Source organism: Eulemur rufifrons, chromosome 8 (assembly GCF_041146395.1).
Source record: "Eulemur rufifrons isolate Redbay chromosome 8, OSU_ERuf_1, whole genome shotgun sequence".
Lineage (NCBI taxonomy): Eukaryota > Metazoa > Chordata > Mammalia > Primates > Lemuridae > Eulemur > Eulemur rufifrons.
Window position 1 is genome coordinate 48201844 of NC_090990.1, and position 18084 is coordinate 48219927.

At 41.8% G+C, this 18084-nt stretch overlaps 1 protein-coding gene across 2 annotated transcripts in view; it reads left to right on the plus strand.

Annotated features, from left to right (window-relative positions):
• PGM1 (phosphoglucomutase 1) overlaps positions 1 to 18084 on the plus strand; it is a 62349-nt gene that overhangs the window by 24985 nt on the left and 19280 nt on the right. Inside the window, exons 1-7 of one of the 2 annotated variants that reach the window (XM_069480092.1) lie at positions 1873 to 2422; positions 7987 to 8149; positions 8502 to 8648; positions 10117 to 10242; positions 13087 to 13277; positions 14579 to 14733; positions 17356 to 17471. In XM_069480092.1, the coding sequence (XP_069336193.1) occupies positions 2123 to 2422; positions 7987 to 8149; positions 8502 to 8648; positions 10117 to 10242; positions 13087 to 13277; positions 14579 to 14733; positions 17356 to 17471 (1198 nt within the window). In that variant the 5' untranslated portion in view covers positions 1873 to 2122. Of the gene's footprint in view, positions 1 to 1872; positions 2423 to 7986; positions 8150 to 8501; positions 8649 to 10116; positions 10243 to 13086; positions 13278 to 14578; positions 14734 to 17355; positions 17472 to 18084 lie in introns of those variants that run through there. The other variant, XM_069480093.1, reaches the window with a different exon arrangement.

An 18084-nucleotide genomic window follows, 5' to 3' on the forward strand; every position in this document is an offset into this window, starting at 1 on the left:
CAAGCCCACATAAAACCAGAGAAAACTTGGCACAGAATTTTAAAAATGCATTTTGTAGTAAGTTAAAAAACAGTGGGTATATTAGTTGTTAATAAAGCAAGCTTGCTTTTTAAATTAATTTCTAAAGAATTTTACTTTAAAAACTAATTATGAGCCAAAACAAGCTATAGAAAGTAGTTGTCTTTTAGCCAGCTGGTTTTCTACTTAATAAATGTGTCTTGTGAAGTGTTTTAATGTTATGTCTTGAGATATTCCGTGCACATCAGCCAGCTCCATTTGTCATTTGAAGGGGACCCTTGCCAGTGGCCTACTTTCCACTCACAGGCCTGTTAGCTCTGCTGGTCTTGTGCAAATCAACCCCTGAACACGAAGCGTTCTTGCCTAACAGAGAGGGTCATCGGCTGTTCCCAGTGCCTGTCTATGTCCGGACCTTGTTTGACAAGTCAGTAGAAAAAGACTCAGATCTTGATTCCCAAGGGATGATTCCCTTTTCCCTTGGAAACTTTGACTCAGTGCATGTCAGACTCCACAAAGACGGGGCATGATTAGTCCTGGTTTACTTTTTTTTTTTTTTTTTTGAGACAGGGTCTCGCTTTGTTGCCCGGGCTAGAGTGAGTGCCGTGGCATCAGCCTAGCTCACAGCAACCTCAAACTCCTGGGCTTAAACGATCCTACTGCCTCAGCCTCCCGAGTACCTGGGACTACAGGCATGCGCCACCATGCCCGGCTAATTTTTTCTTTATATATATTTTAGTTGACCAGATAATTTCTTTCTATTTTTAGTAGAGACGGGGTCTCGCTCTTGCTCAGGCTGGTCTTGAACTCCTGAGCTCAAACAATCCACCCGCCTCGGCCTCCCAGAGTGCTAGGATTACAGACGTGAGCCACCGCGCCCGGCCCTGGTTTACTTTTTAAGCATCTTTAACAAGTTCACCGAAACCTTGACAATGGAGCTTGTTAATTGGCAACTTCTGAACCAGATAAACAACACACATGTGTGTATTTTAATAGATTATTAATAAAACCTCAGGGATCAAATGGGATTGGATATTAAATTTATTCAGGTAAAATGTTTTTTAACATCTTAGGTTCTTCAAATGCAAAGGACTTAAACTGCTTCTCTAAAGACATTTTCTTAAAAGTGAAGAACATTTAAAACTGGGAAAATTTGAAAAGTTAATCTTATGTTCATTTTATTTTTCTAAATAATAGCTTGATCCAACCTCATGCACTCAGAAAAACATACATGCCCCTGCCCCCATTCTGCCTACGGTTTCGAGGATTTGGTGCATCCTCATCCCCACGTGTTAGTAAATTCAAAGGAATGACCAAGCTGTTGTTAATCCAGGGCATGTTTAAAGATATCTATTCTTCTAGAAGTGAATACTATGTTGTTAAATCTTTGGTGGCCAATGAATCTGTCTGTTAGATGATTTTTTTTTTTCTAACTGGGATTGCACGTGGGAAGTAGAAAATCCCTTGGGTATCAAAGTGACGGTGATGTAAGAAAACCAGGGGTAACTGAGATCCCTCACTTCCATTTTAAGATTGACCTTTAACTGGCTAGATGGCATGGAGCAACTTTAGCTGCAGATGGCCTCAGAGACAAATGCCCAGAGAGGCTCCGGTTTAAGGGGTGGTGGGAGCAGTGAGAGCCACACCAGGGTGTCTTATTCGCCAACCTGCTTCCTGGGACTGCAGTTGCTCCGTCTTTGCCTGAGCTCTGAGAGTGGAGTCTGGCAGCCACCTGGTGTTCGTTACTGAAGACTGCTGCATGCAGCACTGTTGGAGCTATCTCTACCCTAATGGGGAAATGAGGCAAAAATAATTGAAGGGTATTTGACTTGGTTAAGTGGGCAGAAGTGTCCTCATCAAAACAACTTTGAAGATCTGCTTTGTGGGTGGGTGTGGGTGGGTGTGTGAGCCTTAACTTTTTCACAAGGGACAACAACAACAAGGAATTAGCCAGGCTTTCTCATTGAGAGTGATCGTCCAGGCAGAACCTCGATTTTAATTCCTCAGACGACAGACACCGTTGCAACTGCAGGTTGGACAGACTATTTTGGGGGACCCTTGACTGCTTTCTGAACACCCTCACTGAGCCAAGTGGTGGAAGTGAAAGATGAGTGATTTTGAAGAATGGATGTCTGGGACATACAGAAAAATGGAAGAAGGTCCTCTCCCTCTGTTGACTTTTGCCACGGCTCCCTACCACGATCAGAAACCAGGAACGAGTGGACTAAGGAAGAGAACCTATTATTTTGAGGAAAAGCCATGCTATCTGGAGAATTTCATCCAGAGTATATTCTTTTCCATAGACCTAAAAGATCGCCAGGGATCATCACTGGTGGTTGGTGGAGATGGGCGCTATTTTAATAAATCGGCAATAGAAACGATAGTGCAGATGGCAGCTGCCAATGGGGTTGGTATATGATAAGTATTATTACATTTCTGGCTCTCCAGATAATCCCTTAATTTTGCAGAAATATACAAACATGCAAAGATTTGTATGTGGTATACACCTCAATTCTACTAACATCCAGTTTTAAGTTTCATTGTGACTTAGGAGATTGTTGAGTTGTGAAAATACTCTAATAATTATAGTAGTCACACTGGGATATTAGAATGTATAATAAGTTCAGCTTCTTATGTGTTGTATGCTATTCTTGTGCTTGCAGAAGTACCTGTTGCTTTTTAGACATTTAAAGCATACTCTCAGCCTTAAGCTGTTTTATCTACATTCTAACTAGCTTCAAGGGGCACCCTATCCTATGTAAGAGGGCTCTAATGAATGGTGGAGAGAGGAGGATTTTGTTTTCTTTCAATGGCTTCCTTGTTGAAGTTCAGTCACTTGTCAAACAGGAAAACAAAAGCCAGGGCATGCTGTTGTTTATGGATCCTGGTAGTCATGCAGAAATGCTGGGAGGGGCTTGGAAAATGTTAGGTGTGAGCCTTCCAAGAGGACCTGTTACAGGGGCACCTGCTTATAATGACCTTGGACACAAAGAAGCCCTGTGCATGGTGAATTTGTGCATCAGGGTAGAGATAATAACTCCTGTAAGAATATAATATAAGGAGGCTCTGGTAAAGCTCTGCATCGTGAACAACTGTGTTGGCCGGATTAAGCAAATGAGAAGGGATATTGCACCAGAAAGCATTGATCTTGATAATCTAACAATTTGCACAGCCTACTGATTTACAGGAAGGTGGGCATCAGGACATTGCTGTTTTTGCTCTGCCAATTCCTCTGCAGGATCAAAAATATGTTTTTAGTGTTTTAGATAATACTTAGCAATAATTTGAAGCATCCAGTCCTTCAGTATCCACAAATTTTACAAATCTATTATATTTCTTTTCTGGAAGAGATTGTGATTCTGACAACATAAAATTTAGTGTTACAACCAAATGTGTTGGGCATTTATTTTCAGTCTCTTTTAATACTATGCCAAGCAGGTGTGTTTGTAAAAACCAGATTAAAACAAAACAAAACACACCGCCACCTAAATGTAAAAATGTTTGTAGATCCTCTTGTTTATAATGAGTTTTCCTTTGATGTGCAGTTTCAGAATCTGAATGCCTCTCATGTAAAAATTGCTGATAAAGCACTCAAACATGAAATTATTATGAAGCATACACATTTTTAAGATAAAATGTGACATGCTATAAATTTTATCTTTGAGGAGAGCTGCAAAGGGAATGGTATTAGGATGCTTTTAATCTTTTGAGAGGGAACGATGGAACATTATTTCTCTGCATGTATCTGGACTGTTGACTGGATCTGGCACACTGTCCCCTTTGCTGTGATAGATTTGGCTTCATTTCATTCTTGTGTGGAGCCGAAGGATGTGGAAGAGGTGGTAGGAATGTGTAATTCAGGCAGACCTCATCGATTTTCTCAGATTTACTGTGTGAAGGTTTGCTAAATAATACATTTAAATGATGATAATTGACTGAGTATGGTGGCTGCCTATTTGTTAGAGCTGTGGCAGCCCAAGCAGTATTTTTAAGTCTTTTCAAGGACATTCCTTATTAAAAATAGTGTTGCATTTAAAACAGCCATGCTGTCCAACTGAAGTACTTAAAACATTTAGTAGACGGATAAAACCCTTTAATCTGATAAAAACCTATGAAATTCTAAAGAATTTGATTTCTTCCTTTTCTAACATATCTTAAATTCTGACTACTTCAACATCCCTTTGAGTGTACATATGACTGCAGGGAGGAAATCTAAAGGAAGGATAATTAGTGACACAGATTTTGGCAAAAGTCAGTGTTCCTGCCTCACCTCCACTCCACCCATGAGGCAATTCTTGGAGGACTTTTCAGCCCACTCTGCTAAATAGAGATCATTTCACTTTTTTCTCTTTAGCGTACTTTTATCTGGTGCATTTATGTATTATAGAATATAATTTGCCTTCTTAAGAAGTTTCTCTTTGTTCTTATTTGCATGGAGCTATCTGCTTTTACAGGACATTTTAATGCACAAAATGAGATATTGTGGGTCCCATTTAGATTATTGATATCTCATTTGGTCCCCAGAGCTCTAAACTTAGAGGTAAGTTTAGAGATGAGAGCAGAACCGGTGTGTATGCCTAGCAGGACAAAGAAAATGGAACTTGGGTTTTTTTTTTTTTTTTTAATGAAACATAAGAAAACACCAAGCCCTATTTTCAATTAAAAGGAAAATTTTAAAGTTTGTTCCCTGCCATGTTTGCCTATTAAATGTTTGGGGAGCAATGAGGTACCCATTTTGGTGGCAAGACCTGAGTTATAAGGAAGGAAGTAGTGGGAGGGGAGGGCAGACAGGAGAGGCCGTTTGATCATCGACTCTAAGCGCCAGGCTCACGGTGTTATCTCTAACTCGAGAGCCAGGGAAGGTAAAATACACATAACATCAAATTTATCATTTTAACCACTTTCAGTGTGTGGTTCAATGACATTAATTACATTCACTGTGTTGTACAATCATCACCACTATCCATCTCCACAACTTTATCACCCCAAACAGAAACTCTGACCCATTAAATAATCCCTCCCATTCCCCCTCCGTCCAGCCGTGGTAACCTCTAATCTCCTCCCTGTCTCTATGAATTTGCCTAGTCTAGGTACCGCGTGTAAGGAGAATCGTACAATACTTGTCCTTTTGCATCTGGCTTATTTCACTAAGCATAATGTTTTCAAGGTTTATCCACATTGTAGCATGTGTCAGAATTTCATTCCTCTTTTTTTAAGTTAAAAACATCTATCCTGTATATGTGCTTCCAATCACATCCATATCTGTAGATAGCAATGTCATCTTTGAATAGTAAACAATTTTTAAAAAAGAATTAATCGTGATAAAAACACATAATAAAATTTACCATCCTAACCACTTTTAAGCGCACATTTCAGCAGTGTTAAGTATATTCACATTGTTGTGCAACGTATCTCTAGAAATTTTTCATCTTGCCAAACCGAAACTCTATACCCACTGAACAACAATTCCCCCATTTGTCCCTCCTCTGAGCCCCTGGCAACCACCATTGTACTTTCTGTTTCGTGATTTTGACTACTTTAGATGCCTTAGATTCCATGTAGGTGGAATCATGCAGTATTTGTCTTTTCATAACTGGCTTATTTCAGTTAGTATAGTGTCCTTAAGGTTCATTCGGGTTGTAGCACATGCCCAGATTTCCCTCTTCTTTAAGGCTGAATAATATTCCAGTGTATGTATGTACAACCTTTTGTTTACCTATTCACCTGATGATGCACATTTGATTTGCTTCCCCCTTTTGGCTTTTGTGAGTAGTACTGCTATGAACATCGGTGTGTAAGTGTCTGTTTGAATCCTGCTTTCAATTCTTTAGGTATATATCTAGAAGTGGAATTTCTAGATCATATGGTATAGGGAAGGTTTTTGAGTAGAATAAGGGCACAGAATTATGGTTTAGAAAGATGAACTAGGTGGGCCTGAGTACATAGGATGGATTCAGCTGGGGTAGAGCAAGGGAGGTTCAGGTGGGAGAGAGGCGGGGGAGATTGAATTAGGAGCTGTTGCCGTGGTCCAGACATTTTTGAGGGAAGAAGGGTAATAGAGCAGTATCTCCCCTATGTCAGGTTGAGGAGTAATATTCTTAAGGTGATTCACAAGAAAGAGTTTGCTCTGGAAGAGGAAGGTTTTGGTCAAATGTACCTCTTTTTGGGCTCAAGAGAGAGAAGCTACCATGGATTTACTGCTTCTATCTCTCGACTTTCCTTCTTACCTTTAGCCCTGGTATAATTGTCTCAACCTGGAACCATTGCTGACAGCAGATCTTACCGTAAGGAACAGTAGAATTAAGGGGTGACTTGGGTGGTGTTGCTTAATGTTTGTCAGCCTCTCCTTTAACACTAAATACATACACATTCTAAGTAAAAGTTGGTGGGCTTGATGTGCAAATACAATTTCCAGATAACTCCAGAAGCCACTCTGGGTGATTAACACCCCTAAGTCCCCACTATGGAAATTGTGAAACTGCCCAAACATAGGCTTTTATTCTCATCACAACCACACCTGGCAACATCTGGAAGGGTGAGACGTCACCATTCCCACTGTATTGAGTCAGGAGATTTCAGTACCTTCCCCACGTATGGCCACTAATGTGCTGTGTGACCTTGTCATGTCATCCGTCCCAGTGTCTGCTGTAGCACCTTTCCATCAGTGCTTATTATTGCTGTTCATTGGGTGCCAGAATGAATGAATGGGCAGGATTGTGATCACTCTGGACCCCAGCTTCCTCATGTATGCAGTGGGACTTGGGAGGAGCCAATGGGAGAATGGATTGAAAGTGCTGTGGGATATAAAAAGCACTCTGCGGCTCATTAATAAGCATCAGGATTGATCCCGCACCATCTGCAGGTTCCTCTAGTCTAAAAAGGAGCCTACTTACAGCACCTACTCTGGTGGTTACCATTTCTTGGGGAAGGCAGGACAAAACAAATACATTAGGGCAGCTGCAATGAAAATTGTTCGGAGATAGACATGAGAGCCAAGAGGTGACTGAGATGAACCCCTGCTTCCTGGGAGGGGTTGGTGGTTTTCAGTGACTTATGGGAGGGTGGCAATGCTGAGTCTCAGAAAAACTCCCCATTTTATAAGTCTTTTTTATTATATGTAGCAAGTCACATCTTCAAGTATGTCAGAGGAACTGTCAGGATGTTTGCTTTATTTTCCAACTTGGGTCATGGTGAAACAGATATAAATTACTGTCATTTTAGCGCAAAAAGGTTTAGGAGCTGTGCTGATACCATCTGTGAGAGAGATGGGAAGAGTTAAGAATGAAGCAAAAGTCCCACCTGCAGTCCTTTCATGTAGGTGGTTTAGTCAGTAATATAACGACTCCCAGCATTCTTGTCTTAGGTCTGGGAGGTAACCCAGGTACACCCTAACATGGGTAGGTGTGTCTTGCTTTGAGAAAACCCACTATATGAAAAACCCAAGATGACCAGAAAGATAAATTTACAAGATGCATTTTATAATGTCCCTGATATAAAGTTTGCCCATTTTACTTTTCAGAAATTTTACTTTACAAAAGCCTTCTCTTTGTATAGAATCCCTTTAACTAGCTAAACTTATATCCTCTCTCCCATTGCGGATTGAAAGTGTGATTGAATTGGATAAAAATGTGGGCTTTCTCATGATCTTTCAATGTATCCAAATTACGAACCTGCTCTGGAAAGGCTCCGTCTGGAAGATGCTGTTTTCTTGCCAGAGCCTTACAGCACCCCTGAAACACACACTCTTCTCGAACTACAAAGTCCCAAAAACTATCTGAAGGAATGGCTTCGTTCCACAATGCTGATTCAATAATATGGTGGAGACATTCAAGCTGTAAATGTTCATTAAAGAAAATCTTTTCTCGTCCAGTAGAATATTTCTTTGTACGTCTGCCTGTTGTTCTGGTGTTTCTGTGCAATGGCTCTAGATTTATTGATGTTAAAGTGTGGGCTCTGGGTTTCTTCTCCTAGATTGGCCGCTTAGTTATTGGACAGAATGGAATCCTCTCCACCCCTGCTGTATCCTGCATCATCAGAAAAATCAAAGCCATTGGTGGGATCATTCTGACAGCCAGCCACAACCCAGGAGGGCCCAATGGAGACTTTGGCATCAAATTCAATATTTCTAATGGAGGTAAGTTTGGTGTCATTTTGAAGACAGGCAATTTTGTATTCAGTAGGATAAACCAACACCTGAAGCCTTGGGAAGCCAGGGTTCTGGTTCTGATCCTTTAGCAGGAGGGCTGTTTGCTTTATTTCTTCATTTTGGTGACAGTGAAATGATTCTCATTCTGCTGTACCTGGATTTGAAGAGCCATGTGCAAATCATCACTAACATATTTCCCTTTAGAAAAAGTCCTGATGCTCTGCTGCCTGAATGATGACATGGTACATGTGCTGGTGAAGGGGAACTGATGAACTTTGGATTCTTTGTGTTTTCATCTGAGCTGCACAAAGTGACCTACTGTTTGCTGTTTGATTTCCAGGTCCTGCTCCAGAAGCAATAACTGATAAAATTTTCCAAATCAGCAAGACAATTGAAGAATATGCAATTTGCCCTGACCTGAAAGTAGACCTTGGTGTTCTGGGAAAGCAGCAGTTTGACTTGGAAAACAAGTTCAAACCCTTCACAGGCATGTTTACTTTCCTCCTCTTCCTGCCCACTCCTGTTTCCAACTTGAGCAACTTTCCTTTCGAGGTGTTGATATAGCGGGCCTTCAGCTATGGAAAGATTGTGGTCACTGGGCTTTGCAAGCATTAATCAATTAACAAGTCTGGAGTTAGGTTTGGGAGCCTAGTGACATGGGCTTTCTGAGCCCTGACAGTGATCAGCTGCATGACATTGGGTAAGTCATTTCCAATTCTCTGGGCCTCAGTTTCCAAATCTATAAAACAAATGGCCTTTAGTAGAAGACCTGTAAGATTGCACTCATAGTTAACTTTTACTGACCTCTTGTTATGTGCTGGACTCTTCACATGCATTATTCCATTTTATTCTCACAGTAGACCTGTGAGAGCAGCACTGTCAGTATTCATTATTTACACATGAGGAAATGAAGGTAGAGAGACATTAAGCAACATGCTCAAGGTCACAGTCAGTGAATGGTAAAACCAGGATTTAAACTCAGGTGTGAATGACTCCCAAGCCTGGACTTTCATTTTTTTTTTTTTTTGCCCTGATTGAGTAAAATCAATCAGACCAAGTTTGGGGGCTAAATTGAAACTCCCTGTAGGGGCAGCTGTGGTTAACCTTTTGTTGTTGAATGCGAAGGTATTGCAATAATTGATGGAATAAATGTTTATACAGTTATTCATATGAATAATGAGGATGAGATGATTGACAATGGACTTGCCTTTTGACTTTGCCCTAATATGCATTCTTTTCTTCTGGACTGCAACTTTATGTAACGCATTTTTGGTTTGAACCTACCCATCGAGAGCTGACAATTCATCCTAATAAAGATAAAGTGGTACTCTGGTACATCTCAAAGATGTTCTTGGGGTTCAGAAAACACCAGTAGAGAGTTTCTTAAAATTTTAATGTCTTGAAAATATTCAGAACCCATGACAATCCAACAAGAACAACAACAATACTAAGTTCTTATATTTGTTTTATTTCTTAAGCAGTATATGTGAAAAGTGATTCATTCAAAAATTTTGTTTTCAACTTTTTACCATTAAGTCTGGATGACAATGGACCTGGAAAAGAAGAGGAGGAAAAGTAGGCATGATGTTTTCCATCATCTGCAACGCCAAAATGCACCTCTTACGGAGATGGCTAGGGAAGCAGTGTGGCTGCCTAGCAGAATTTATGCCACCTCCGTTGAAAAGCCCTGTGTGCCCCATCTGGCTGTGTGGGCAAGTGCTTACCCTTTCAGACCTTAGGCTTCCTCATTTATAAAGTAAGACTAACAACATTTACTTCTCAGGAAAATTGTTGGTATTGAATAAGATATTTAATAGCTCTGGTTTATTGAAGCTGCTCCTTAATTGTCCTTTTAGAAAAGCTATTGCAGGTTTATAGCAATATAATCATTTCAGAGTATGATATTTCTAAATGTGTTTAATCCTTCCACCTCTTAACGTTGCTTGTTCTCACAGTGGAAATTGTGGATTCGGTGGAAGCTTATGCTGCGATGCTGAGAAACATCTTTGATTTCAATGCCCTGAAAGAGCTACTTTCTGGTCCAAACCGGCTAAAGATCCGTATAGATGCCATGCATGGAGGTATGGAGTCATTTCTCTAAGAGTCCCCTCTCTCAAAGATGGGAGGTTGCTCTCTATTATGTGTATCATGATGCTTTAACAAGCCTCTGCTCAAGTCTCTCTCTGACAGTTTTTAAACAGAGTTATTTTGCAACCTTTTCCAAGCAGTATTCACACAGATAAAAATCTAATTGTATGTATCAAAAATAGTAGCGCCATTCCTCATGGTAAGCTAGCGTGAAGGTCAGTGTTTCCACATTAAGCATCAGGTTTTGAGTAACATGCAACTGTTGTTGTGGGCTCTCCCTCCCACTCGGAAGATACCGCTCATTCTTCTGCACACCCCAGTGTATTTCTGAGGGAGAAACGTATTTGCTTGATGTGGTGAACATGCCCCTGAGTCCTGAACCCAAACTCACCTGCCCTTACTTGCTCTTTTTCTTAGAAGAGGGGAAAAAGCAAGCTGAGAACTAAATTCAGGAAAAACAGGCTGTGTATCTCCTTCTCTGTGGGTTGTGTGGTCAGGTCAGTAGAGACGGCAGCCATCATTGTGAACCAGGGCCATGGAGGAATAGGAGAATTCCTGAGCACTTAGATCGTCCATATCTGTGGTCCCCAACCCCTGGGCCACAACCTGTACTGGGTCCATGGCCTGTTAGGAACCTGGCCACACAGCAGGAGGTAAGTGGTAGGCGAGTGGGGTGAAGCTTCATCTATATTTATAGCTGCTCCCCATCACTCGCTTCACTGCCTAAGCTTCTCCTCCTGTCAGATCAGCGGTGGCGTTAAATTCTCATAGGAGCACAAACCCTACTGTAAACTGCGCATGCGAGGGATCTAGGATGCTAGCTCTTTATGAGAATCTAATGCCTGATTAGAGGTGGAGCTGAGGCGGGTAATGCTAGCGCTGGGGAGTGGCTGCAAATACAGATTATCATTAGCAGAGAGGTTTGACAGCACAATAAATGTAATGCGCTTGAATCATCCTGAAACCATCTTCCCACCACCCCGGTCCATGGAAAAATTGTCTTCCATGAAACCAGTCCCTGGTGCCAAAAAGGTTGGGAACCACTGGTCTATAAGTTTTGTAATAATTTAGAATATTAGAACCTTTGAGGGGCAAGGACTCTCCCTGGTGTGGAGAATCTGCCTGGCTGGGGAAGACTTTCTGCCTAGTGCTTGGACCCTCTTAGTGATGCTGTTTGGGGCCTCCTGTTACACTGCAAACCATGATTAGAAAATCTTCTCCTAGTGGGCTGAAATTTTCCATCCCTGGAACTTCTCCCCTAGGATCCTGGCTGGCCCTCTGGAGTCCCACAGAATGGGTCTACTTCCTTATTCAGAGAAAGCTATCCTGTCATTTTAAGCCAGTCAACAGACATGTATTGAGAACCTGCTACATGCATGCTTGGGGACTAGGCAGGGAGTTGGCAGATGACTTCCTTCTAAGAGTTTGGGGAACATTTGGGGACATGAGGTAAAAAACTAACCACTGCCAGGCCAACAAAATGAGAGTTAGAATCTCAAGTATTGTCTTTGGGGTTAGAAAAAGGCATAGTTTGACTAGAGGTATCAAGAAAGTTTTCCTGGAAGAAATGGCAGTTTTTCATAACACTCAGCTTTTATGAAAGAAGATCTAGGGTGATGGAAATCAAGCAATGGTTATTCCCAGCAGAGTCGATGGCTGTCTCAAAGATGTGAAGGTTTAAAAACAGAAGCCACATTAGGAGAATGAGGCAAAGCCTGGGCTGGCTGGAAATGGGGCTTGTTGGGGATATTGGGCAAGAGAAGCTGGTCAGGAAATAGAATTCTTTTTTCCAGGTCTTTCAGTTGTTCCTCTAATGCCTCCATTTCTGTATCCCTCACAGCCCTGGCTGCCTTGACCTCATTCTGTGGAGTGTCAATAACCTGCTTAACATGTGGCCCCAAATAGGGAACACTTACTCTGCCCTGTTCTGACCTCTGGCATGCATTGTGTTGGGGTTAGTACCTTCCTTGATGAAAACTCATCCTCTGCATCTTAGAGATGCATGTTCTTGGTATACAAAATGTCACTGTAAACATATGTGACTGGTTTCTCCTGTCACTTGTCGTTGTTATTGGTTTTTGTTTGTTTGCATTTTTTGACCAGTTTTTCAGAAAGCTTGACATCGTAGAAAGATGGGAGCTCTGAATTCCCAACCCCCCCTCCTACTAGCTGTGTAAGTTTGGGCAAATTTCTTACCTCAGGACATCAGTTTTCTTATCTATAAATTGGAGGTTATAATCATAATGTAAACATTTGTAACACACGTGCCAGGTACCGTTGTCAATGCTTCCTGTCTATTAACTCATTTAATCTTCACATCAACCCTGTTAGGTGGTTACTGTTATGATCCTCATCTTGCAGATGGGAGAGACTGAGGCACAGAGAGATTAAATAACTTTCCCAAAATTGTACAGCCAGTCATTGGCAGAGGTGGGATTTGAACCTGAGACACTGTGATTCCAGGGTCTAGGCTCTTAAGCACTGAGCCGTCCCACCTTGTGGGTTCTTCTGAAGGACCGAATGAGGAAACGGTTGAGAAGCACCTGGCACAGGTATACAGTAGGCCTTCATAATGGTTAGTTCCCTTCCCTTCCCTCTCTCTTCCCTCTCGACTGGCCCCACCTTCTCAACCTAATCTCTCATTGCTCCCTTTTATAGAAACTTCTTCCCCAGTCAGACTTACTCTTCACTAGCCCCTGAATACAGTTCGTGCGTTCTCCTTGTTGCTCATGCCTTTCTTCTCCCCGGAATGCATCCACCTCACCCCCCATCCTCACATACTTTAACAAGTTTTATTTTCCGATTCCCCACATACTTTCACTTTGTGCTTTCCCTAGTTGTGGGACCATATGTAAAGAAGATCCTCTGTGAGGAACTCGGCGCCCCTGCAAACTCAGCAGTTAACTGCGTTCCTCTGGAGGACTTTGGAGGCCACCACCCTGACCCCAACCTCACCTACGCAGCCGACCTGGTGGAGACCATGAAGTCAGGAGAGCATGATTTTGGGGCTGCCTTCGATGGAGATGGGGTGGGTACAAGTGCGTTTAAGTGAAGTCTGATGCAGGCCAGGCCTGATCTTGCAGATGGGGACGAAGGGGGGCTGCTTCTACCAGGTCCTGCGAGCAACTGTCAAGGGTCTCTCATTGTACCCGAGGTCAGAACTAAATTACTAAAAGACCGTCTTGAACAGATAGAAGAGTCACTGAAATGTAACCCATGTAACCCATGTGTTTAATTTCGAGTATCCATATTTGCTAAGAGTGGCAGGTTGCAGGTGTGCTATAATGACTGGTCCTTCCTGAGCTGGTTGCGTTCTACATCCCTGCCCTAAAGAAGGTTTCTGCTCTCAACCGGCAACTGGCTACTTATTTAATCTCTGGGAAAGGTTTTGGTCTTATAATGTACCCATTCATTCACATTAGCTGAATGTTGAAACTATAATTTTATATTCTGTAAGAAGATGATATTGAGAGAATTAACATTTTATTCCTTCTCTACAATTAAAATGTTTGTAAATAAACTGTTTTATTTACATTGGTGACTCTGTAACAGACAATGAAGAGACATGTCTTAGGTTGTCTCCCTGGTGTCTCACAGGTAGTAGGCGCTGTACACGTTTACTTAGTTGAAAAAAATATTTTTCTTGTTGCTATCTATTGTTCTTTACCATCAGCTAGAATCCACTGTTTCCTGAAGAATCATTTTTCCCTTATCAGAAATTAAAGGGATTCCTAGCAGACATCATTTCACAACGCATCTTTGTGATATGGTGCATGTTGGGAGGTTTTTCCCTCCATATTCCCAGTTACTTGAGTGCGACTGTGTACCAGGCACCAAGGAACCAGTGAGAGTGGCAGCATATTTTGCTGGGTCCAGTACCCAATGGCGAGGCCAGGATTTAGAAGCCTTTCCTTGAAGAAGTCTGCCTTTGTTCCTCAAAAGGATGCCTAGTAGACCTACCAAACTGTGTAAACAGCCAACGTTTCCTCTCTCATTGTGTTCTCCTCTCCCCTGGGAGAGAGGTGATTGGTTCCAGAGTTTGGAAAAGGTCTAGGAGGTTAACGTTAGCCGGCCTCTGGAGGGAGAACAGAGTATTTGGCTCAAAAGGAGTTTGTATTTGCACTTTAATTGAAAACAGTTTTAACTCTTTGGCCCAGCGGTACTGTATAAACCCATTAAAAATAAAATCCAGTGTTCAAAACCCAGTATAAGTAAATGTATCAATTTTTAATTTTATAGTTTTAAATTTTATAAAACCCCCATGGAAGATAGTTTGATTTCTTGTAGTCCGATTAAAAGTTCTTCCTTTGAATCTTCCTTCCCCCATAGGATCGAAACATGATTCTGGGCAAGCACGGGTTCTTCGTGAACCCTTCAGACTCTGTGGCTGTCATTGCTGCCAACATCTTCAGCATTCCGTACTTCCAGCAAACCGGGGTCCGCGGCTTTGCACGCAGCATGCCCACAAGTGGCGCCCTAGACCGGTAGGTCTCTCCATTTCCTTGGCCCTCCTGTCTTGGATTGTCCTGGTCCTCACTGTGCCCTTCCCTGTGCCTGGTGCACTTGTCTTTCCCTTCCAGCGTAGGCATCTGGCGTACAGTGTGTGCACTAAGTGCTTCTTATATGAGGGAATGGGTGGGATTTTTTCTGGATTAGATGCCCCACTCTAAGCTCTCTCAGCACCCTGGACTTTCTCCCTCCTGGCACTTGCCACACTGTGTTCTGATAGCCTGTGTGCTTTGACTGGCTGCCCTGCTGGGCTGTGTACTTCTGCAGAGAGAGGATTGTCTTCTTCACCATCCTAGGCTCTGCTCCACCCTGGTGTGCCTGGCACATAGCAGGACAAACACACACACACACACACACACATCATTTTTTAAACAATGAATGAATGTTAATGAATAAATGAATGGATAGCACTTCCACTGTACTCAAGACATCTTTCTAGAGGATCACTTTGCTTTAGCAGTATGCCCAGAGTTTGGGTGAAAGAGCAGATTGAAGTAATTTTGGAGTTTCAACAGAACTGCATCACCCATGTACACACAAGCACAGTGAATGTTCATTTATGCAAAATCTAAAACAGAAAGTTCAAATAGGTAAAAAAAAATTACATTCAGTTTTTATGAGCTAGAAACCAGTGACAATATACAGTTGATATCTCAGATTTTCTTGTTTGTATATTTGTCTATTTATAATGTATCACTTCATTATACAAAGGCTTTAAGGTGGCTTATGAGATCACATCTAAAAACTTGAAAACTAAAAATAATAAGTAACAAATGAGGACTAGCAGAAATATTAATTAGAACATGCCAGATGCCCAGGAAATGTTTGCTAAATGAAAGGTAAAGAAAGAATGAGTTAGGCTGGGCACGGTGGCTCATGCCTGTAAACCTAGCACTCTGGGAGGCTGAGGCGAGAGGATTGCTTCAGGTCAGGGGCTCAGGACCAGCTTGAGTAAGAGTGAGACCCCCATCTCTACTAAAAATAGAAAAATTAGCCAGACATTGTGGCATGCGCCTGTAGTCCCAGCTACTTGGGAGGCTGAGGCAGGAGGATTGTTTGAGCCCAGAAGTTTGAAGTTGCTGTGAGCTAGGCTGATGCCATGGCACTCTAGCCTGGGCAACATAGCAAGACTCTTTCTCAAAAGAAAAAAAAAGAGTGAATTCATGAGTAAAAGGTCAAGGCCAGGGAAGAAAGTAGACTCATGTATCTAGCCTCTTATAGGAATAGCTAATATTTATTGAACATTACCTTGTCCTAGACACTAAATCTTTTATGTGTTTTAAGTCATTTAATTCTCAGACCAACCTCATGAGGTAAAGGCTATATATAACCCCATTTTATTTTATTTTAATTAATTAGTTAATTATGTTAGTTAATTTAGTTAGTTATTTGGAGACAGGGTCTCACTCCGTTGCCTGGGCTAGAATGCAGTGGCATCATCATAGCTTATGGCAACCTCAAACTCCTGGGCTCGAGTGATCCTCTTGCTTCAGCCTCCCAAGTAGCTGGGACTACAGGTGTGCACCACCACACCCAGCTAATTTTTCTGATCTTTTGTAGAGACAGGGTCTCGCTCTTCCTCACTCTGATCTTGAACTCCTGGCTTCAAGTGATCCTCCTGCCTCGGCAACCCCATTTTACTGGTGGGAAAACAAAAGGACAAAGAAGTAACTTGCCCAAGGTCACCCAGCTAGTAAATGGCTGAGTCAGAATTTGAACCCGGAGCCTTTGCTCCCATGCGTGGGGCCATGCAGTAGTTTCCTGCTGGAGGGGAGCTGGTCACAGAATCAGTGCTGACTTTTCTTCAGCTAGCAAGAAAGTAATAACTAATATTCATACGGTGGCTCATAGTTTATATAGTGTTCTTACATTCACCATCTCAATCTTCACAGCAATCCTCATTTTAAAGAGGAGGAAACTGAAAGTCAGAGAAGTTAACAATCTTGTCCAAGACCCCACAGCCAAGTTAGAGCTAGAATTCAAACTCGCTGCCTCCAGCTCCTACATCTGAAGCTATGAGCTATGATACCTTCTGTGTCATCCAGGAACAGATTAATTCCAACTTTTGGAAAAAATGATAATCCCTATGTAGAAATTCATCTGAAATACCTCATTATCCAAGTAAAAGTTTATTGTACTTTCATGGTTTTCAAAATTATGATTTTCCTCATATATTAGGAAACCCTGACCTTGCTTCACTAGGAATAAGGCAAGCATTCTGGAAGCAAATCTCACATCATTCCTTTGTTCATTATAGAATGGTTACAGATGCAGTCTATGTCCAAAACACATGGTTTTAAATAGCCTACAAAACAGCCCTGCAGATTTTACTACCGTTGTTTCTTCTAAAATATTAAACTCAGTGTTTTGAATTAATTCTTTCTTCTTCCTCTTCTTCCCCCTCCTCTGAATCCACATATAATAGCCCATTGTGCACAAGTTTTCTCTTATGATTTTCCACCAATCTTAGAATTATGTATCCCTCTGAGCAATGCTAAATGGGACCCTTGATCACAATAACAGTTGCTCTTTTCCATCCTCACATGGCTACGCTAACAGTCCTGCTGTGATGTAACTTTGATTTCATGCCTTTGAAGGGTGGCTAATGCTACAAAGATCGCTTTGTATGAGACCCCAACTGGCTGGAAGTTTTTTGGGAATTTGATGGATGCCAGTAAACTGTCCCTTTGTGGGGAGGAGAGCTTCGGGACTGGTAAGTCACACTCCTGTGCTAGCATTTTCCTCCCTGTAACTGCTACTTCCAGTGAAAGCTTAGACTGCTAAGGTAGCACTGAAATAGCAACAGTAGCTGATGTGTCCTAAATCAAGACACAATTTATTTATAACAACTCTGATGAAGTGTACACATTTGAAAAGCAGCAAGCGCATTCAGCTAGGAGGGCTAATTTTACTTTGAGAGGATCACATCTACGGAGACAGGAAGTTTGGGGGCCTCCCTGGCGGCATGGTCATTGAGTCTGTAGGGATTAAACAGAGTGATAAACATATTTTTCTTCCCTCAGTGGTCAAGGAAACCTTTATAAATGTTTTCATTTCTGGGAAGAAATAGGATGGAGGGAGCGTGTTTTTCGTTTTTGTTTAAGAGGAGGTTTCAACATGGTTTTAAATCTTTCTCTTTCCTAGACCCAGTTTTTCTATACAAGTTATGATTTATGAAGGTTAAATGAAGGAAGACCATGAGGGTGGAACTAAGTTGCTAGTTGATCAAGAAATTAAAACTACATCCTTGTGCATGAGGGTGTATGTGTAATTGCAGTACAGTATGCTCGGGGGATCACCCAGGACCCTTAGACCCCACTCTCTGT